The 20,734-nt window shown below is 48.1% G+C and overlaps 7 protein-coding genes across 11 annotated transcripts in view; 3 read left to right on the forward strand and 4 right to left on the reverse strand.

Moving 5' to 3' along the window:
• The first annotated feature begins 2,763 nt into the window (after window positions 1–2,763).
• TwdlC (TweedleC) lies at window positions 2,764–4,219 on the forward strand. Its single transcript, XM_002137203.3, has 2 exons — window positions 2,764–3,030; window positions 3,094–4,219. Exons 1-2 carry the CDS (start codon window positions 2,895–2,897, stop codon window positions 4,080–4,082), a joined length of 1,125 nt encoding a protein of 374 aa, XP_002137239.2. The 5' UTR covers window positions 2,764–2,894; the 3' UTR covers window positions 4,083–4,219.
• Window positions 4,220–5,222: 1,003 nt separating this feature from the next.
• The window catches only part of RYa-R (RYamide receptor), a 60,410-nt gene continuing 44,898 nt past the window's right edge, over window positions 5,223–20,734 (forward strand). For 2 of the 3 annotated variants that reach the window (XM_015181552.2, XM_003736357.3), the window contains exon 1: window positions 5,225–5,718. The gene's annotated coding sequence lies outside the window, so the exon portion shown is untranslated. Of the gene's footprint in view, window positions 5,719–20,734 lie in introns of all 3 variants that reach the window. The other variant, XM_015181551.2, reaches the window with a different exon arrangement.
• LOC6897056 (tenascin) lies at window positions 10,752–12,415 on the forward strand. The gene is made up of 2 exons (XM_002137204.4): window positions 10,752–10,804; window positions 10,873–12,415. Exons 1-2 carry the CDS (start codon window positions 10,771–10,773, stop codon window positions 12,315–12,317), a joined length of 1,479 nt encoding a protein of 492 aa, XP_002137240.3. The 5' UTR covers window positions 10,752–10,770; the 3' UTR covers window positions 12,318–12,415.
• Window positions 12,841–15,606, reverse strand: LOC4801129 (polysialoglycoprotein). Of its 3 annotated transcripts, none has more exons than XM_033379832.1 (4): window positions 15,450–15,606; window positions 15,111–15,387; window positions 13,900–15,050; window positions 12,841–13,206 (listed from the first exon to the last, which is right to left on the reverse strand). In XM_033379832.1, exons 1-4 carry the CDS (start codon window positions 15,538–15,540, stop codon window positions 12,914–12,916), a joined length of 1,812 nt encoding a protein of 603 aa, XP_033235723.1. In that variant the 5' UTR covers window positions 15,541–15,606; the 3' UTR covers window positions 12,841–12,913. The 3 variants fall into 3 exon arrangements, with proteins under 3 accessions (XP_033235723.1, XP_033235721.1, XP_033235715.1); XM_033379830.1 differs by having other exon boundaries at window positions 12,841–13,356; window positions 13,690–15,050; XM_033379824.1 differs by having other exon boundaries at window positions 12,844–15,050; window positions 15,450–15,605.
• Window positions 15,704–16,912, reverse strand: LOC4801131 (phospholipase A1). Its single transcript, XM_001358236.5, has 2 exons — window positions 16,806–16,912; window positions 15,704–16,740 (listed from the first exon to the last, which is right to left on the reverse strand). Exons 1-2 carry the CDS (start codon window positions 16,849–16,851, stop codon window positions 15,767–15,769), a joined length of 1,020 nt encoding a protein of 339 aa, XP_001358273.2. The 5' UTR covers window positions 16,852–16,912; the 3' UTR covers window positions 15,704–15,766.
• LOC6897057 (phospholipase A1 VesT1.02-like) lies at window positions 17,622–18,797 on the reverse strand. The gene is made up of 2 exons (XM_002137205.3): window positions 18,725–18,797; window positions 17,622–18,662 (listed from the first exon to the last, which is right to left on the reverse strand). The coding sequence occupies exons 1-2, from the start codon at window positions 18,762–18,764 to the stop codon at window positions 17,683–17,685; spliced, it is 1,020 nt and encodes a 339-aa protein (XP_002137241.2). The 5' UTR covers window positions 18,765–18,797; the 3' UTR covers window positions 17,622–17,682.
• Window positions 19,438–20,709, reverse strand: LOC6897058 (phospholipase A1 VesT1.02-like). The gene is made up of 2 exons (XM_002137206.3): window positions 20,602–20,709; window positions 19,438–20,542 (listed from the first exon to the last, which is right to left on the reverse strand). Exons 1-2 carry the CDS (start codon window positions 20,639–20,641, stop codon window positions 19,563–19,565), a joined length of 1,020 nt encoding a protein of 339 aa, XP_002137242.2. The 5' UTR covers window positions 20,642–20,709; the 3' UTR covers window positions 19,438–19,562.

Consider the following 20,734-nt stretch of genomic DNA (forward strand, 5'->3'; position numbering starts at 1 on the left):
TGGACGTGGATGGCAGATGGAGAGCACGGAGTCTGGCCAGTGAGGAGGCGGAGGCGGCGACATTCATTCGCCATTTGTCATAATTTTACCCCCATGTAGGTTGAAGCGTTTAAGTAAATGTATAACACACATTTTTCGGATAAATTTAGCCTTTTTTTTGCCATGATTTGCATCTTTCCGCTTTGCTCTTCCTTTCCGAAAATTTGTGGTAAAAGTAAAAATACACTTTTGTTGGAGTGAAATGAAATCTAAAATGATTTTGCCAAAAGGTATTTCTAGGAATTATTTCAATCATTTGAGGTGGATGTGAAATTGATAAATCTAAAGTTCATTTGTGGTTAGAAAGAGAAGGAAACTGCGTAAGGGTTTCGTTTGAAGCAGTATTCATTCATTGAGTCGTTATTGGTTCTGTGTGAGATTTCTTACAGTCGGAGCTTCATCTCTCACTGTATTTCAGCCTTCTTTTGGGCAACAATTGACAGAGGCTTGTTTCTATTTTTATCATCATTTGACCTACGCATTCTGTTGGCCCAATCGTCCATCTGCGGAATGCTCTTTTCGAATGCCATTGGCCAACTAATCGACTTGTGGGTTCACATCTCAATGACAAAGCCCCAAAGCTTCTGCGTTTTTGTTGCCGTTGCTGTGCGTGGCACTTGAGTGCAACAAGTGGCACGTCGTCGAGTGGAGCATCCCGAGCGAGCTCTGGCCCATCTATGCTGAGCTCCTCGATTGGAAATACCCCCGACTCGGCGGCAATGTCAATGGAGCAGCAAGCACCAGCGAAGGGCACGAGAAGTGAAGCCAATGCCAAGAGGCGAAGGGTAAGGCGATCGGCGCGAATCAATGGATGTCTGGCTGTGGCTACTGCACAGGTGACCTGATTTTCGGGTTTCATCACTATCTCTTTCCCTTTACTCTCTCACTCTCTACCACTCTCTCTTTCTCTCTCTGGAGATGGACCCTTCTGTCGCCGACTATTGCCGCTTCTTCAGCGCGGGGCCAAGTGCACCAATTCCCAATCAATTCCAATCGATTCCGTCCGATGGCCGATGGCCGGGTGACGTAAAGCAACCTTGTTGCAATTATGTACGCCCCAGCTTCTTGTCCGTCGTGTTGTATGGACATGTACCTACATGTACTTACCATTTCTCTCCCGGACCCGATGCGGCGGCTGCTATTACTCGTACGTTTTCAGATTTGTGTGTGGACAGCAAGTGGACAAGTGTCTTCGTATTCGGTTTATTTGCTTTCCATCTTTCGGTGTGCACCAAATCCAATTACGACCCAAGAGCGGTGCCACGCCGCATGCTACTCACTTGATTTGGGTGGCTGCTGTTTTGTTTTATCATTTATTGTTTCGACTTGTTTTTTTCTTTCATGCCACATGCTTGGCTTGGCTTCAATTATAAAATTGATTTTGATTTTGTTACGTTTGTTTCGTAATTGTTGTCGTAGGTGTTGAAAGTGGATGGTAAATGGTGGATGGTTGAATGTCGACTGTCGACTGTCGCCGGTTGACAGTTGGAGGAAATTATGTGCCTGGCCTTGAAAAGCCCTTCGGTTTTTGTTTTCTTTTTCTTGTTCAATTAATTGAATTTATGTTCAAGTATGTTAAGATTTAATTGGGAAATTCGGTAGGTAAGAATGAGGCAATGAATGGCAGTCTGCATCAGTCTTTGATTGAGGTTCCTTCCATGGGAATTGTGTACCCTTTGTTAGGACCATTTTGAAGGTTTTTAATGACAAACGTACTTAACAGATTCCTGAAATTTATTCCAACTGAAGACACTAGTCTTTTGAACCTTCCCTTATCATGTGGTATTCATTTTACATAACCTTTTACAAGACCTCTTACAAAAGCTTGTATTATCCTCCTTATGCCCCAACAAATCCTGGACCCACACAGAGGATTTAATTTCAGACCCATTTCCACCTTTGAGGGTACCGCTGAGGAGAGTTCCTGCATCAGGTCGTATTACCTAATCCTGAACCCAATTGGATTATCTGTTATCTTCGAATTCCATGGAATCACTTGACCTGGGCCACCACCAGGCTGGGTCCACAAGCTCAATGAACAAGTTCGATGTTGGTGCCACATGAATGAACTCCCGTCAATGGGGGCCTGTGGCGAGTGCGTAATCATGGGTCACTTTCGATTCCGAGACAGCTGCTCGAGTGCGCTCCAATAGTGAAAATAACACTTGGCGCACTCATCCGAAGGTTGCTGCTGCTGCTGCTGCATCGTAGTGGAGCTCTCAGATACAAGATACAAGATGTATGTGAGAGTGTTACACAAAACGTCTTCGGCTCGGGGTCCGGGGCCCAGGGCCCAGGGCTAGTGTGGATGAGCTGATGCTGAGGAAGCTTTTGGGGCATGCCTCTTCATCATTCTCTATAGTTGACCGTTCGCACCCCCCACCCGCTGTGGCAGACGCCTCGGCTAACGGCTAACGAAATGGATTTACAGCCCGGGGTTTTGTCTCCATTGGGATTGCTCTAATTTCTCGCTTGAAGACATCAAAAGACACGTGTCGCATGCCATCCTCTCCTGCCTCGCTTTTTGGCCAAGTTCATCTCCATGGCAGTCTCTCTCGCACTCTCGGGTCACTCTTTCGCTCTCGTTCGGTCCGTGTGTTTGTGTATCTCTTTTGATGCTTAATTAAATTCATTTTTTCCGTTTACCTTTTGTAATGAGATTTTGAGATTGTTGGTGGCGCAGTCAGCGTGTCCGAGTCTCCGACGCTCCGTCGCTTGAATCATATAAATGCCCGACGCGGAGCTGTCATCAGTATCAGTCGACGTTCGAGCTTCTCCATCGAAGCAGTCAATCGATCGAGCTTTAAAGGATTACGGGTTACAGTCATCATCATCGCAAGGAGCAATCGTTAGCCATGCGTGTCTCGTCGCTGTTTGTCGTTTGTGTGGCCACGCTGGTCGCCGGAGCTGTGGCTCGTCCTGAACCACCATCGCCTTATGCCTACCATGGATTACCCCAGCAGCAGAGCCAGCGGGCACTGCCACTGAACGGTGAGTAGTACCAGGAGAAGGAGGAGAGTGACACGCATTAACACTCCCCTCTCTCTTCCATAGTTCATCCGGTTGCGCCACAAATCTATCAGACGCTGCCACAGGAGCAATCGTTCGCCAACTTTGCCCCGCCTCCAGTGCAGCAGCTCCAGCCACAGCCACAAATGACTTACCTGCCTCCCCAGCAACAGCAACAGCAGCAGCAGCAGCAGCTGCAGCAGCAGGACGCCATCCTCGAGCAGGTGGCTCCCGCCGCCGAGCCCCTGAACTCCTACGATGACAGCTACAACATGGCCCACCGCCTGTCGGGCGTGCAGCATGCCAGCGGCTACAACAACGGACCGCAGGAGACCAAGATCCACAAGCACATCTACGTCCATGTGCCGCCCAAGGACTTCGAGGAGGAGGATGCCGTGCAGCCACGTGTGCACCACCAGGTGGGACCCAAGCAGAAGCACTACAAGATCGTCTTCATCAAGGCCCCATCGGCGCCAGCTCTGCGCGCTCCCATCGTGCCACCACCACCACAGAACGAGGAGAAGACCCTGATCTATGTGCTGCACAAGAAGCCCGAGCAGGAGCAGGACATCGTCATCCCCACGCCACCACCCACCAAGCCATCCAAACCCGAGGTCTACTTCATCAAGTACAAGACCAAGAAGGAGGAGGCTCCCGTCTACGGTCCCCCACCCGCCGACATGGAGCCCCGTCAGGCCACCGCCGAGGACTTTGCCCCGCTCGCGGAAGTCGCCGATGTACTGCCACCCACCACCCTGGCTCCCGAGCCAGAGATCGAGCAGCCCGCCGCCATTCCCTCGTCCATCTATGGCCCGCCCACGGCGCCCGCCTACACGGGCGAGGAGGTGCAGACCACTCTGTCGGCGCCCGCCAACCAGTACCTGCCCCCTGCCACTGCCCCCGCCGCCCTGGCCATCGAGGAGCCCTCCATGGCGCCCATCATCGTCGAGGAGCAGCAGGAGCAGCGCCAGGCTCACATTCCCGCCACCAACTACGGTCCCCCCAACCGCTTCTTCCTCAAGAAGTTGAAGTAGGATCGTACGACGGAGAGGGAGATGTCTAGCCAATTTCTCGTTTGTCATAGTCTAATGTCCATATGGATGCATACCCTATCGCCTATCCCTACCCCTGCACCCTTCCCCCTTACCATGCACTGCATACACACACATTCACACACACACACAAGCACATCACGCCCCGCGTTGATTTGCTCGTTTGTAAAATTTGTTAAAGTTGTTAAATTTGTGTAGATAATAAAAATCGAATTTATAGAAGAAAAAAAACATAAGGTGTGGTCGAGGGAGATTAAAAATCTTTAGCTAAAGATACTATAAGACTTTAATCAGGATGAGATTCTGAAATACTGGCCAAGGGCGAACCTTTTGCCCTATAATATAACAGAATCTGTGTTTCATCTAAATCTTTATCAAATCATTCGATTTCGTGAAGATTCAGTGTAAATGTGTAGCCATCTCTGTAAAATAATTTCATAATAATGCAAATCGGAGAATCAACACGTTTTTGACGCTATAACTATAATATATATACTATAATATTATCCTTGCCTTCACTTGTGGTTTTCTGATCAGCTTCTTTTATTTCATACTTAAGTATGTTTTATTCTTTGTTTCTTTCTCCCCAGCTTCCGGCCGTTTGAAAGTTGTATTCCAACCCATAATCAAGGAAATACTTTCTCCTCTTTACGTATTGCACTCTTTTCCTCTGTTATCCAAAACAAATATGAAACTGCACGTATTTCGCATTTCAGTGATTTAATGATGGCTAATACGCGCACTCGTGCTGCCGGCTAAAATGATAATTGACCTTTAAGCGAAGAGCCGACCTTGTCGGATTTACAGCTCGCTTAATTGCGTTACGTTTAGTTAATTTCTGCGGTTGGTCCAAAGCAAAGTACTGGGCCTGGCTAATGCCCTTCCTCATTGCCCTGTGTTGGAGTGGCATGTGCCGGCTGTGGCTGTGGCTGCGTGCAACATGTTGCCCAGCGTTTCCCGCCAAAACCAACAGTTGATTGCGGTGCCTGCGCAAAGCGATGGCATCATGTTGCGCTGCCCCACCAGGACCAGGAGTAGGAGTGTGGGGCTTCAAGTGGTTCGTGCCGGAGCTTCGTGTCCGGCTGATCTGCAGTGGAGGGCTCGTGGGCGCTGCCACTGGCACTGCCACCCAGTCAGAGTCACAGCCACTGCCGACGGATGCCGCATTCAGTACGCTTTCTGTGTTCGTGCGATTCGCACCGATGGTGGGCGTTCTCATTCGCTTAGGCACTAGTTCCATGCGGCCCACGTACGACTCGACTCGTCCGAAATCGGGACTTATAAACGCATAAAAAAGCCATTCGATTCAATTGAAGACGGGCACGCGATGCAATAACCAATAAACAATTAACAAACTGCGAATATTCATCAAGTGGCGAACACTGCGTATACGAAATACGTGTACGCATAAATAATTCCAGTGACAATTAGTGATAAAAGTGAGTGCTCGAATGTGAAATTGTTCAACATTGTTTCGGTTCATTATTTGTGCCATTGACATTGACATTGTCATTGACGCCTCTGTCCCGGCCAACATCTCCCCGGGGGGTGCTGATTCCGCCCCGCTGCAGTTCCGAAGAACCGCTGCCGCTGGAGGAGAAAGCGGGCTCGGCACTAGGTAAGTTGTAATGAGCTTTATTTACCTGCTAATCAGCTTGTCCTCCGCGCTGGCATCGGGCTTGTCGCTCTGTTGTTTCTGCTTGTTAGCATTCAGTCAGATTTCGCACATTCTCCTAGGCATCTGTTCTGGGTGGGATTATGTCCAGGTTCGCTTGGGCCTAGGTTCGCTTGGGTTTCAGTGGCACATGACCAGAATTTAATGGCAGACTAGTCCCACCCTTTTTCATTAATATTTAAGGGCCTTGAGAAGGTTCCTCAAAGTGTCAAAATTGATTTCCCTGCGGCACCTGCAAGACAGCTGTCAAATACAATTTTTGACCCATTTCAACAGCTCGATTAGAGTAGAAACTACTCCTAATTGGCTGCAATTGTAGTTGGTATCATGTACATAGAGTACACTTGTCTGCCAATAAGCTGATTGGCTTAAAGAAAAATCTCCTTCCTGGACTCTAAGACCTGGACCTGGCTATGATTGGATATTCCCTTTATTCGACACAAATGCGAGATACAATTTCATCGCAAATTTTGTACTTATATTACATTATCCTTGGCCTTAGCCGGAAGTATCATCAATCAGCCGTTTGTTCCTTTTAGCTGGGGATATATGTATTAAGCATACGCAGCGTTGTCGCCAGTCGAGCGCTAAATATTGCATGATACGAGTACGAGTACGAGTAGGAGTAAGCGGATGGACGGTCCTCTAAGTCCGCCATCCATTTGGCTCTCGTTGACAGAGGGCGACAACAAAAGGTGGCATGGTGGAGGAGGCTAATTATAAATTATGCAGCACGCAATCCTCCTACGTTTGCTCGTATGTGTTGCAGGTGAACGTGTATTTTCCCATCAATTTTGCAGGGGAATCTCTTTGCCGTTTTTTGGGCGGCACTAAAGGGACAAAGGCCTTCTTTGAACGACGGCTTTAATTGGTTTGGGCCTGATTTAAGCATTGGTCCTGGCCTTGGTCCTGGTCTTGGTCCTCTCCTTCTATGTGCTCTGTGCTCTTTGCTCTGTGCTGTTTACTGCTTTGACACTTTGACCGGGTTTATGTGTCGCTTTAATGTCCACGCGCGTCGGGCGGCTGAGATTTATGGCTTGTCTGCCTCGGTTTATCTGTTTGTCTTGTCCTCACAGAATGTATCGCAGTTGCCGCCGTGGACTGTGTTTTATTTATAAAGTCCACACTTCCAGCCTCCTCCTGCCATTTACATATGCTCGGAGATAATCAGATCGACAGCGAGAGCTGCCAGAATCAATATTGACACATTGAACACTTTGACGGGAACACTCGTACTTCTGTTTACCTAACGACGGCAGTGCCATTTCCCCATCATTTCCAGCATCATCATAAATAATAATCAATTCAATGTCAGACAGCCGCTTTTTCTCAGCCTTTTTTTATTAGGTTTTCTTTTCCTGCTGATTCTTTGGTTTTTTTGACAGCGCGATTCTGACACGAATTCGCGTTCCCCATTCCCCGCCCACTTGTCACGCCCATTTTATGTACTTCAGTTTATAGTTTTATGCCGGAAAAAGTGAATTTAAATTGCGAAAAAGTGTGCTAACAAAATAAAGGAATATTTGAAAAATGTGATATGGCGGGAAACAGGCAGACGGAAATTGGAAAATACATTGAAAAATTGAAACAGCTTTAACTTAAAATAATTACCTATTATAAAATGAAGAAAATTGATTGAAAAGTTTTTTTGTATTATTTTTGAGCTTTGGGCCTTTGAAAGGCTTACTAAAATATAAACATAAAGTCGACAGAATATTGTGGAAATTATCGATGGGGGAATGGAAACAATAGGGCCATTTCTAATCCACATTTAGTCTCTCCTCTGGCAAATCTTTAAGAAGCTAAGCTTTTTTTCCCAACAAAATCAATCATTCTATAGTCTCAAAGGGTCTCTATAGTCTTTATAGTCTCTATAGTCTTTTCATGGTTCTTCTGATGGTTCAATTTGTTGTTCTCGAAAAACAATGGCATTTACAATGAAATATTCATATAATTAAAACAGTATATCTGTATATCAAACAACCAATTCCAATTAAATTATATTTTCTACATTTTCCAGCAAATTAGTTTTGTAAATATTTTAGCCAATTTAATATTAGGTTATCGAATATGAATACAAAAATATATATCACGAATTGCAACTAGTAAATTGAACAAATCAGGGGGGCTTGTTTGCGTACATATTTCCGTAGCAGTTCATTTTGGGGAAATTGGTTTTGCTTTCCATTCACCACTCATCGAATCATAATTGAAATTGCCACTCAATTCCTGGGTCTTGTGTATACAATTCGTGACTGGGGGTTTTTTTTTGCACAAATAACTCAACGCCTGTATTAAAATTCCTGGCCCGAAACTTTGGTCAAGAGCAAAAGATGCCCAATGGAGGTGAGGAAATATGTGTCCACAGCGCAGTTGAGGCTCATGAATACTTCTGGGGTTTCCACGGGGACGGTCACGGGGACGTGGGACGTGGGAGGGGGTGGCGGATGCTGGGAAATTTATCGGAAATCACATTGAAAAGAGCAAACTAAACAAAATTAAATGGGAAACAGAAAAAAGTTTCGCATACGCACATACTCGTGCGCTCATAGATTATAAGCAGCTTTTTGTATGTTGTTATTTTGAGGTGCTTCGCTCCCATTTACCATTCGCTGTTCTTCAAAGCACTTAGAACGCTGCCAAGAACACTGTATAACACTGTGGAAAGATAACCAGAGGAACGACATGACATCAAATTGAATTTGTTTATTTACAAAATAGACACGAAAACACGCCAGGGGAGAAACTTTCAAATAGTTGACTGACTAAAGATAGCAACAACACAACACCCAAGAAAAAAAAAAAACTGGAAAGCCGTCGGTGTTTATAAAATGAGATTTAGGAGAAAGGACCCGATGGAAGGGGACTGGGAGAGGCAGATGCTTGCTCATAGTTCCTTTGAATCTTTTAAATATACATAATTCAAAATAATCCCTTCAACAAAATATGCAAGATGCAGTTTACTTCGGGCCAGAGATTGATGCCTTCAAAGCGGAGCAGCGAAAAAATAGAATATTAAAAATTCTTGGCCTTAAAGTTTGCTCTTTGCTTGGTCGCTTTGATTGCCACAAAGTTCCTTGTCATTCAGCAATTTTTTATTTGCTGCTGGAGAATTTATTCATTTTTCCTGCTCTTGGCGCGGAGATTCATCCTCGCTTTGGAGCTTGGCTGCCAATGATATGCAAATTTTCTTATAAATAGACTGTAAAAGGAGATTTTCATGCAACAAGCAGGAAACATCTCGCATTGGCTGCCTGCTAATGGGGCGTATGTGTAATATTTCGGCAGCATATAAGTGCCTCCATTGAAGTATAAGGAATTACCAAAAAGATTACCATTATTTGCCCTTCGGCCAGGCTGGTAAGACTTTTCCTGTTAGGTTACATCATCCAAATATGCTTTACAGTCTGTAATTGGAATTCGCTGGCAGCCTTAAGTGATTCGCCAAATTCAAATTTCGCATTTCGATTGTAACTTTTTCGTAAGAACAAGAACTCAAGTGAAGTGATGAATTCATGCATGTGGAAATGTGAAAATCTGCTTTGGGCAAACGCAAACCACTTCCATGCGGTTTGTTCCCTCATTTCAACCCTCAACGCGAAAAGCAAACCTTTTTTGACCACGCAAGCAAACCGCACCGCCCTTCGCCCAACCTGCAATAAAATGTAATCAAAAATTAATTCAGCTAAATTTGGCATGTTATGGGAATTGCTTCAAAGAAATTATAGGGTGAGAGAGTATGCCACTTTTTTCTGCTTTAATTTTCACGAAAGAGCTGTGACACTGCCTTTCACTTGTGAAATTTTTCAGCTGTTAAATGGCACTATGTCGGGGTCAGTATAGAGCTGAAATGGCATCCCATCGCCCGGAGTCTTGCTAATGGCGTTTCAATATCACTTCAGTGGCATGTGCTTTTGCTGGGGAAAACTGCAACTTAGAAGCTAGGGAGAGGGCTATTCCCAGGGCTCTGACAATTGTTAGTTGACACACTTCCAAGCGCTCTTTTGCCCGAGGACGAGTATCATTAGGTGGCCAGGAAACATTAGTTCTGTGTTTCTTTCGGCCTTTGGGGAAAACGTTTCAGCAAGCGTGTTTTGAAAACTTCACCCCCCAAAAAAGGGCAACCATTTCCCTTTGAGCAACAAACGGAATATTTATTGCTGCCACAGATGGTTGTGATATTTGCTTGTCTTTTTCGGCCCTGACCTCGAGGCTCGACGACCGCAGCCCACAGCCTTAGTGGAATTTTCAAAAGGGATTCCGTGCCTACAACAATCGAACAAAATCAAGCGAAAAGTAAAACCGAAAACCCTAAATGAGTTGAGCTTTGATAAATTAACGGAGCGGAGAGTGAGCCTAAGCATTGGAAACCCACGGATTGTGTCTGGCCATTGAGCTTAAAGGCTTTAAGGACGTGTCTCGGCGCAGGGCAAAGTGAATAATGAGCCCCGAAGGCGACTGACAGATGATGTGCCATGTGCGACCTTCTCACAAAAGCAACAAATGCCCAAGGGCTCTTCTTTTATGATGTTAATTTGTCGACCATATGCAGAACTTCAAGCGGAAACAAGCTCGAACAAGTGGGATATTTTACCCAAAGAAAATATGCAAATCACCCTTCAGCTTGAATTCAACCTTACATTACAGAAGCCCTCTGTATTGTCATTCATTTGGTTGAATATTTCAGATTTGGGTTCTGAAAAATCGTTTGAATTTGGGTCGTGATAACCCTTTTGACTCGGAATGGGGCCTGAGCTTCCAAAGAATTCCCTCTCCTATTTCCTTATTCAGAAAAGACTTTCCGTTGAGTCATTTGCCGCTGTCTGTTGCATCGTTCTCTTGAGTTTTATATGTAACAGATGTAAGATAACGTTCAGCATTCGATCTTATCTGGCAAACACTGGACGCGGAACAACCATTGCATTATGGTAATGGTTCTGCCATATAAAAGCGCATTCTACGATGTTTGCCTTTTCATACAAAAGAACTGAGAAAATGAAGTCACATCAAGTGCGGATGTTTTACCACGGTGAGATTGGAGAAGGATTTGCCCTCAGATTGCCCAGGATATCGCTAACACTCTGTCTCCTCGAATAGTGTGTTCGTTGTGGACATTGCTATGTCTGATGCCGTGGCCATCGCTGGCTGCCATGAGTAGGGATTCCAGCAACTGTATAGAGGGCTCGGTGGAAGCCGACCCGCAGGACTGTGCGAGCTACTTTCAGTGCCTTGACACGGTCATCGTCCATCAGCAGTGCCCCGCAGGAACCTACTACGAGGCCAGTTATCAGGTGTGCGTCATCGACGACAAGGGCATCTGTACGCCTGCATCCAATAAGTGCATCGAGGGAGAGCTGGCAGAGGATCCCGCGGATTGTGCAGGATATCTGCAGTGCATCGATGGCGACTTTGTGAAGCAGAAGTGTGCGCTTGGAAGCTACTTTAATCTGATATCGAAAATCTGCCTCGTGGATGGCAATGTGTCGTGCTCTCCTCAGCAGGAGAGGTGCAACGATGGAGAGCTCAGTGCGGACCCCGAAGATTGCGCTCGATACCTTCAATGCGTGAATGGCGTTCTAGTGAAGGAGAGGTGCAACAAAGGAAGCTATTTCGATGTGAATTTCAACATGTGTGTTGTAGATGTGGACGGAGTCTGTGTTTCCTCCGAGAATTGCACCGAAGGAGAGCTTGAATCAGACCCGAATGACTGTGCCGGATACTTAAAATGCATCGATGGGTACCTCGAGGAACAACAGTGCTCCAGCGGCAGCTACTTTAATTCCAGCCTCAAGATCTGTCTTGTTGATGTGAATGGCATTTGTGTAGCGCCTCCCGCAAACTGCACAGAAGGAGAGTTGGATGTGGACCCCAACGACTGCGCTGGATACCTAAAGTGCATCAATGGCCAGTTCGTGGAAGAGCAGTGCCCCAGTGGCAGCTACTTTGATGCCAAAATGGAGCTTTGCCTGATCGACGTGGACGGAATCTGTCTGCCAACTGTGAGAAAGTGCACCGAGGGATATATGGAAGAAGATCCCGAAGATTGCGCCGGATACCGGCATTGTATAAACCAGGAGCTTGTGCAACTGAAGTGTGATCCTGGCAGCTACTTTAATGCCACAGAAAGCGGCTGCCTGATCGACGAGGATGGAGTATGTGTGTCCCTGGTGGAAAGATGCTCAGAGGGCGAGCTGATGCAGGATGCCGCAAACTGTGGGGGATTCTTGATCTGTGTCGATGGACTGTTTGTGGCCAAGAACTGTGGCAGCGGAGAATACTTCCATCCAGGTGTCCAGGAATGCTTAGAAGATGACCGAAACATTTGCCATAGCAAGTGCCGGTGTGTGTCAAGTGTCAAGGACAGATGCGTTGAGGGCAAAAGGGTGGCGGATCCCCAGGACTGTGGGGCCTATCTGGAATGCATCGACGGGCAGCTCGTGGAACAGATATGTGTTCGTGGCACTTACTTCGAGACCACAATGGGGGGCTGTGTTATCGACGAGAAACACTTCTGCGTGGATGGGGAGCGGAAGGAGGAGTAAGAATGAGAGCCCTAATGCACAATAAATTATCTCGATTTGCCGACTTCCCCGCCGATAATAAGTTCTGCTGTAATAAATCTAATTAATTGGGAAGTTGATGATTGAGCTAGTACCATTTGGTGGCTGGGACTTTTGCCAAAGTTTTTATTGCCTGCCGATGAGAAGGCAGCAGTGACTTTTCTGCTGCTAATATGATAACACAACAAATGTCTGTTGCTGCCTCTTAATCAGCAGCTCTTTTAAAAAGATTATGCCAAAATATACGTGGTGTTTTTGGAAATGTACGAGTGCTAGACCACTCGATAAGTACCCGTAGCAATCAGATTTGACTCAACCCGGAATGTGGGTGTGCGTCACGGCAGCACCGTGTTGCCTTCCTTTGTAACTGGCCCAAACTTCAAAAGATGTCGTATTCGTAATTAAAATCGGGATGAATCCCCATTAAGGGTATGGGCGTGTCGTTAGCGCTTTGGTTTGTCCGCTTGAAAGGACCTTTCCTCCAATTAATTGAACGGTGACGGAGAAATGCAATATTGCTTTGAATTTATTAGTTAATGAAACACGCCCTCGGTTCTGGGCATTTGGATAAGAAAGGTCTATTTTTTGTTGACTTTAACGTTTATCAGGAACAAGTTGAAAATGTAGATGTTCTTGGTGCTGCCCGGGACATCATTGTCCTCGGGGGCATCGGTTGATGGTCGATCTCCAGGGGCATCGGTTATGGGGGTGTTGGGATCTTCTGGGGCTTCGGTTGTTGTGGTAGGATCTTCTGAGGTAGCGGCTGTGGTTGTATCATCTCCTCCATCCTCCGGGGCGGCTGTGGTGGAATCTTCCTCTGGGGCATCAGTGGTGGAATCTTCTTCAGGTGAGGCAGTGGTGGAGTCATCACCTCCATCTTCTGGAGCTGCGGTGGTAGAATCATCTTCTGGGGCAGAAGTGGTGGAATCTTCTTCAGGTGCATCAGTGGTGGAATCTTCTTCAGGTGAGGCAGTGGTCGAGTCATCACCTCCATCTTCTGGATCTGCGGTGGTAGAATCATCTTCTGGGGCATCAGTGGTGGAATCTTCTTCAGGTGAGGCAGTGGTCGAGTCATCACCTCCATCTTCTGGATCTGCGGTGGTAGAATCATCTTCTGGGGCAGAAGTGGTGGAATCTTCTTCAGGTGCATCAGTGGTGGAATCTTCTTCAGGTGAGGCAGTGGTCGAGTCATCACCTCCATCTTCTGGATCTGCGGTGGTAGAATCATCTTCTGGGGCAGAAGTGGTGGAATCTTCTTCAGGTGCATCAGTGGTGGAATCTTCTTCAGGTGAGGCAGTGGTGGAGTCATCACCTCCATCTTCTGGATCTGCGGTGGTAGAATCATCTTCTCCATCTTCTGGGGCAGAAGTGGTGGAATCTTCTTCAGGTGCATCAGTGGTGGAATCTTCTTCAGGTGAGGCAGTGGTGGAGTCATCACCTCCATCTTCTGGATCTGCGGTGGTAGAATCATCTTCTCCATCTTCTGGGGCAGAAGTGGTGGAATCATCTTCAGGTGCATCAGTGGTGGAATCTTCTTCAGGTGAGGCAGTGGTGGAGTCATCACCTCCATCCTCAGGAGCTGCGGTGGTAGAATCATCTTCTCCATCTTCTGGGGCAGAAGTAGTAGAATCATCGCCTCCATCCTCTGGGGCAGCAGTTGTGGAGTCATCTTCCCCATCTTCAGGCTCAGCTGTGGTAGAGTCATTGTCTTCTCCATCCTCAGGAGCTGCGGTGGTAGAATCATCACCTCCATCTTCAGGAGCTGCGGTGGTAGAATCATCGCCTCCATCTTCTGGGGCAGCAGTTGTAGAGTCATCACCTCCATCTTCAGGTGCAGCTGTGGTAGAATCATCTTCGCCACCAGGTGATGGAGTGGTGGAACCTTCTTCAGGTGCAGCAGTGGTCGAATCATCTTCTCCATCGGCGGTTGTCTCATCAGCGGCAGTTGTAGGAGTGTCAGGAGCAACAGTTGTGGAGCCTTCCGAGCCGTCAAGCAGCTCGCCCAGACCGAAGGGGGACTGCTTGTTCACTGGGACATAGAAGATGCCCTCGGCCACAAAAATGTTCACTGAGGCACCCATCAGCACGGAGCTGTACTTGTCGCCGCAGGCTTTCTTGTTGGCCTCCTTGTACGAGTCGCACCGCTGGGTGGGGAAGTTGTTAAACCGCAGGGACTCGACGTAGTAGGTGACGGCGCGGGTGTGGGCACAGCTTCCGGTTATGTCAATGCCGCAGCCGGGCTGGGACTTTCCGCCGTTGACGTAGAAGGCAGCCTTGCCGATGGGTTTGGTGAATCCCATGGTTCCGCCGGCGGTATGGATGGACTCCACGTAACGGGCATCATCGCTGGCGAGACGTTTCGCGGTGTTGCTGTAGCTGATCAGCGGCATGGCAGGGTCGAGACCGACAACCTTGCCGACCTCTCCGGAGGCGACCTGCTTGGCGGTGTGACCGGCCACGTGGGCGCCCAGACTGAAGCCCACCACCTCGAGGGTGTCCAGGGACATGCCATATTCCTTCACCAGGAAATCGACCAGAGCAGCGATCTTTTTGCCGGCTCCGGAGGCAGCGGCAACGGAAGAAGCGTACTCCAGGGAGCGACCGCGAACCCAGTCGACGGCAATCATGTTATAGTCTCCAGACAGGAACCAGGCGGCGGCAATCTTCGTGTTTACGCCATCCTTATAGTTTGAGTTCCAACCGTGAATGGTGATCCTGAAAAACGATCATTGTTCCGGATTAACTCTGATTATCGGATCTAAAGGAGCAGCCTACCTCGTGGGGTTCTCGGGATTGAAGTTGGATGCATCAATGGAGGCACGGTTTGCCTTGATCTGTTGCCCCGCGTTGGTGTTCCGCAGCGTATACAGATAGAAATTAACCGTGTTCGTGGACAGGCGACCCATGATCGTTTCCTGGGCCTCGTAGTGGGCCAAATCTCGCTCGCCCTCTGCTCTGCTCACCCACCGGAGGGCACCGTCCTTCTGGGGCACATACCAGCCATTGCCGCCGCTCACGCGCAATGACAGATCCTCAATTGGCCAGGCACTCACTAAAATGATTCGAATCACAGTTCAATGCCACGAATGTCCCGAATGTAGTTCAATGTCTCACCTGCTATCACGCAGACTAGTAGAAAAAAGCACAGTCTCATTGTTCGCATGGAAAATTTGAATGATTCGGCAGCAACACCTGTCGCACCCATTTATACCTTCTGTCTGCGTTAATCTATACGCAATCGAAATCTCAGCAACAACAACTCACCGATTAGATCGTTTCTAATCGCATAGATTTAAATACCCTACAGAAAAAGCTCCCCACGCAGAGCTTTCGTACAAGAGTACCCTTATCAACGACTGTTCGATAGCTTTCAGTTACGATCATTAAGCGATCAGAGCTTTTGCTTACTTTATTTGTGATTGTGAATCGATTTAGTTGCCCATGCCATAGGGAGCATCGCTGCGAACGGGGACATAGTAGTCGCCGGACACCATGTAGGCATTGACCACAGCACCCATCTTCACGGAGCTGTAGGAGCTGCCACAGCTGCTGGACACAGCGGACTCGTAGTTGCCGCAGCGCATGGTGGGGAAGTTGTCCTGGGTGACGGCCTCCGCGTAGTAGATCACGGAGCGGCTGTGGGCACAGGAGCCGGTGAGGTCAAGGCCGCAGCCGGGCTGCGACTTGCCGCCGTTCGGGTAGAACGCGCCCTTGCCGATGGGCTTCAGGAAGCCGAGGGTGCCACCGTTGGTCTGGATGGACTCCACATACCAGGCATCGGTGGAGCTGAGACGCTTGTTGGGCGAGTCGTAGCTGAAGAGGGGCAGGGCAGGGTCCAGACCGATGATGGTGTGCAGTTGACCGTTCTTCACGTTCTTGCCGGCATAGCCGGACACATGGGCGCCCAGGCTGTGGCCAATGACCATGGTGTTGTCAAGGTTGAGGCCGTGGTTGTTGCGCATGAAGTTGATCAGAGTCGCCACCTGCTCGCCGACTCCGGGAACGGCCAGCACGGATGAGGCATAATCGACGGAGCGGGCACGGCCCCAGTCGACGGCGATCATGTTCATGTCACCGTGCGAGAACCAGGCATCGCGGACACCGTAGTTGATGAACTCGTCGGCGCTGGAGGACCAGCCGTGGATGGTGAAACGAGTGGGGTTGTTGGGGTTGAAGTACGATGAAGAGATCACCGACGATGAGGCCTTAATCTCCTGGGCCCAGCCGCGGTTCGATTGGGTGTACAGGTAGAAGGTCACCGGGTTGAGGACGTTGCGGGCCTCCTTCTCGGCGTGGGCCTCTAGATAGGCCTCGGCCACATCCCTGTCCATCCATTCAAAGCTGCCATCGGCCTGGGGCACATACCATCCATTCTCTCCATTCTCGCGCACCTCAACGGCGTTAACTGTAGGGGGGAAAGCGGCGGGTTATTGGATGGCTTCTTGAATCTTGAAAGATTTGACTTCTTACCAGCCACTAGGCAGAAAGCCAAAGCCAAAAGCAGTCTCATGATCATGGCGAAGAAACGTTCAACTGACGATTCGTGCTGACAAAGGCGTTCCCTTTATATGGATCAGAATCGCGCCAGATCGAATTTTAGACACTTTGAAGCGCAGCACTCGAGATACGGACACTGGATGGCCACTCACGCCATTCAAGACATCCCCGATAAGGGTCGCAAACCGCAATCGATTGGCAGCGTACTGAGGAGCGGAACATGTGTTTTTGGCAATTTGCACTAAGTAGAATGTCCATCTTGATTGCATTTATCTCAATTGTTTTATTTCTGCCCGTGTACGCCCAAGTAGTTCACGTTCCTGATATGGTTACGTCGTTACAAATGACGCGAGCTTCGCCACCATCGAAGAGGGATTATCACAGCAACAACACTCCGTCGTAGTCAATCGAATGTGTTATCAATCCGTCCAGCTACTTGTTGTGAAATCATTATTAGATATCTGCCAATAATCGTAATATTATAAATAGACAAAAATGATTTCACTTCTGGTCAATCGCCACACGTCCCCACTTGGTTTTATCTACATCCTTATAACCACAGCTATCAAGTAACTTGAACTCAAAAGTTATCTATTAAAAACAACACTTTCCCATTCACCCAAACAAAGCTCTTTGCAAATGCGATTCAGATTTGATTCAGTAGGATTGGAGGATTGTTGAGGCCTGCCCCCAATCTCTGACGTACGGAAAAGATAGTTGGGGCGCTGGCAGCGCTTAGAACCCCCACAGCTCCGTATCTTGATTCAGATAATAGTGGTACACATAGACTTCTGAAATTCTTTTCTTTATTTTATTCACTCAATGAGCAGGCACATTCCTATTGTCATTCCTATTCAATCTTGCCGAAGGGCTCCTTGCTGTTCACGGGTACATAGAAGTCACCCTCGACCATGTAGGCGTTGTGTACGGCACCCATGCGGACGCTGCTGTAGGTGCTGCCGCACTCCTTGGAGACAGCTGCCTCGTAATCGTGGCACCTAATGGTTCCGAAGTTGTCCTCAGTGACGGCCTCAGCGTAATACAGGACGGAACGGCCGTGAGAGCAGGAGCCGGTGACATCCACACCACATCCTGGCTGCTTCTTTCCACCGTTGGGGTAGAAGGCACCCTTGCCGATGGGCTTCAGGAATCCCAATTTGCCGCCGTTGGTCTGGATGGACTCCACATAGTGAGCATCATCGCTAGAGAGACGCTTGTCGGGCTTATCGTAGCTAAAGAGGGGAAGAGCAGGGTCCAGACCGACAATGGAGTGGATACGACCCTTGCCAACGGTCTTGCCGGCATAACCAGAGACATGGGCTCCCAGACTGTGGCCGATGACCTCCAGGCTGTCCAGAGACATGCCGTGATGCTCGTGCAGGTAATTGATCATCTCGCCGACCTTGCCACCGGCTCCAGGAACAGCAATCACAGAGGAAGCGTAGTCAACCGAACGAGCACGTGCCCAGTCCACAATAATCACGTTGTAATCTCCTTTGGACAACCACGACTTGGTTATGCGGGTGTTCATGTCATCGGTGTAGCGTCCAGTCCATCCATGGATGACAAAGCGGATGCCGTGGTCCTTGTTGAAGTGGGAGGCATCGACGGACGAGGCCTTAGCCTTGATTTCTTTACCATCAGTGGGATTGGACTTGGTGTAGAGGTAGAAAGACACGTCATTGGTGCTGATGCGGCCGTCCGTTACCTCGGCGTTGGCCAGCAGCTCCTCGGCATCCTTCAGTTCCATCCACTCGAAGCTGCCATCAGCCTGGGGAACGTACCAGCCATTCTCTCCATTGATGCGCTCCTCAATGGGCAGGGCACTTCCTGGAAATATCGTCTCGTTATGGGCGCTGTTCTTTCATCCTGTTATTTTGTATGGAACCCACCTGCTGCCAGTATAGCGGCGAGAACAAATGAAACTTTCATTTTGTAATCTGACCAAATTGTGGTGTAGAGCGGCAGGAGCCTCTGTCATTTTATAGGTCCAAGCTAATCACTTTTTAATAATCGAACGAATAATATATGGGAAAGCACTTGAGAAATCTCATTTTGAAACGATCAGATAATGGCGAGATACTAAGATTAGAACTTTAGTTGATAGCAACTCACTTCCCCAGCTTAACTGATAAGTAAAGATGTCAATGTAAATTATTGTATTTAGAACTTTGACTCTCGTACAGGTATATGTCGTAAAACGGTTCAGAGGTCCCCATCCTGATCCGTCGCTGGGTATCTGGATTCTGAAACATTAATAATGATTCGATCCATAGGAGAATACAAATATGAACCTACTGTTCAAAAATCTGAAGACATTCGTGAGCTGTAGTACAACAATTATTCCAAAAGCTCTTCCGATTGCAGTAAAGACTTAAGTCAATTTTTAACATATTTCATTAATTTATTTTATTTCCGCTGGAACATAATTCATTTATTTCAATTTCCTATAATAGCTATAAATCAAGTTATTATGACGAGACTGTACCTATCAATAAAAAAGATGATTTTGTCGTGTCTTTATATATTTCCATATATATATGTACATACATATTTCCTAGACCCTTTTCCCTTTATGTGTTTTCAGATACAAAACAAGGATATGTATTTTTGTTTGAACAACTTTTTATCAATTTATTGAGTTAAAGTGGGTGAGCACAGGTGTCTCTATTCGATCACATCGAATGGAGCCTTGCTGTTGCTTTTTTTGTTTTGATGGAGCACAGATCTCTATTCGATCTTACCGAATGGAGCCTTGCTGTTCACGGGGACGTAGTAGTCACCATCGACCATGTAGGCATTGGTGACGGCACCCATGCGGACGCTGCTGTAGGTGCTGCCGCACTTCTTGGAGACGGCATCCTCGTAGTCGTGGCACTTAATGGTTCCGAAATTGTCCTCAGTGACGGCCTCGGCGTAATACAGGACGGAACGGCCGTGGGAGCAGGAGCCAGTGACATCTACACCACATCCTGGCTGCTTCTTTCCACCGTTGGGGTAGAAGGCACCCTTGCCGATGGGCTTCAGGAATCCCAGTTTGCCGCCGTTGGTCTGGATGGACTCCACATAGTGAGCATCATCGCTGGAGAGACGCTTGTCGGGCTTATCGTAGCTGAAGAGGGGAAGAGCAGGGTCCAGACCGACAATGGAGTGGATACGACCCTTGCCAACGGTCTTGCCAGCATAACCAGAGACCTGGGCTCCCAGACTGTGGCCGATGACCTCCAGGCTGTCCAGAGACATGCCGTGATGTTCGTGCAGGTACTTGATCATCTCTCCAACCTTTGCACCGGCTCCGGAAACAGCAAGCACAGAGGAGGCGTAGTCAACGGAACGGGCACGGGCCCAGTCCACAACAATCACGTTGTAGTCACCGCGGGACAACCAGGCCTTGGTGATGCGGGTGTTCATGTCATCCTGGGCGCTTTGGGTCCAGCCGTGGATGACGAAACGGGTGCCGTGGTCCTTGTTGAAATGGGATCCATCGATGGAGGATGCATCGGACTTGATTTCCTTACCATCAGTGGGATTGGACCTGGTATAGAGGTAGAACTTAACAGCATTCGTGCTGATGCGGCCTTCCATTTGATCTCCTCTGGAAAGCAGCTCCTCGGCGTCCTTCAGGTCCATCCACTCGAAGGTGCCATCGATTTTGGGAATGAACCAGCCATTCTCGCCGTTGATGCGCTCCTCAACGGGAAGGGCGCTGACTGCAAATGTTTTTATTAACGGGAGTGTCCTTTTAGTGGAATATTTGGAGAGAACTCACCTGCTGCCAACACGGCTGCTAGAACAAATAACACTTTCATGGTGGGGGCTAAACCAATTGTGGTGTTCAGTGGCTATTCCTGGCCTTTTATACACCCCCCACTAATCGCCTTTTAATACAAGTAAGCACTTAA

Source organism: Drosophila pseudoobscura, chromosome 2, assembly GCF_009870125.1.
Source record: "Drosophila pseudoobscura strain MV-25-SWS-2005 chromosome 2, UCI_Dpse_MV25, whole genome shotgun sequence".
Lineage (NCBI taxonomy): Eukaryota > Metazoa > Arthropoda > Insecta > Diptera > Drosophilidae > Drosophila > Drosophila pseudoobscura.

What these genes read in the sequence shown, in the direction of transcription:
- LOC6897057 (XM_002137205.3), bottom strand. Translation starts at nt 18,764, where the DNA reads ATGAAAGTTTCATTTGTTCTCGCCGCTATACTGGCAGCAG. An exon ending in CGCCGCTATACTGGCAGCAG is followed by an intron (nt 18,663 to 18,724) that starts GTGGGTTCCATA and finishes CGATATTTCCAG; the next exon opens with GAAGTGCCCTGCCCATTGAG.
- TwdlC (XM_002137203.3), top strand. Translation starts at nt 2,895, where the DNA reads ATGCGTGTCTCGTCGCTGTTTGTCGTTTGTGTGGCCACGCTGGTCGCC. An exon ending in GCGGGCACTGCCACTGAACG is followed by an intron (nt 3,031 to 3,093) that starts GTGAGTAGTACC and finishes TCTCTTCCATAG; the next exon opens with TTCATCCGGTTGCGCCACAA.
- LOC4801131 (XM_001358236.5), bottom strand. Translation starts at nt 16,851, where the DNA reads ATGATCATGAGACTGCTTTTGGCTTTGGCTTTCTGCCTAGTGGCTG. An exon ending in GGCTTTCTGCCTAGTGGCTG is followed by an intron (nt 16,741 to 16,805) that starts GTAAGAAGTCAA and finishes TCCCCCCTACAG; the next exon opens with TTAACGCCGTTGAGGTGCGC.
- LOC6897056 (XM_002137204.4), top strand. Translation starts at nt 10,771, where the DNA reads ATGAAGTCACATCAAGTGCGGATGTTTTACCACG. An exon ending in AGTGCGGATGTTTTACCACG is followed by an intron (nt 10,805 to 10,872) that starts GTGAGATTGGAG and finishes CTCCTCGAATAG; the next exon opens with TGTGTTCGTTGTGGACATTG.
- LOC6897058 (XM_002137206.3), bottom strand. Translation starts at nt 20,641, where the DNA reads ATGAAAGTGTTATTTGTTCTAGCAGCCGTGTTGGCAGCAG. An exon ending in AGCAGCCGTGTTGGCAGCAG is followed by an intron (nt 20,543 to 20,601) that starts GTGAGTTCTCTC and finishes AAACATTTGCAG; the next exon opens with TCAGCGCCCTTCCCGTTGAG.
- LOC4801129 (XM_033379824.1), bottom strand. Translation starts at nt 15,540, where the DNA reads ATGGGTGCGACAGGTGTTGCTGCCGAATCATTCAAATTTTCCATGCGA. An exon ending in ACTAGTCTGCGTGATAGCAG is followed by an intron (nt 15,388 to 15,449) that starts GTGAGACATTGA and finishes GAATCATTTTAG; the next exon opens with TGAGTGCCTGGCCAATTGAG. An exon ending in AATCCCGAGAACCCCACGAG is followed by an intron (nt 15,051 to 15,110) that starts GTAGGCTGCTCC and finishes ATCGTTTTTCAG; the next exon opens with GATCACCATTCACGGTTGGA.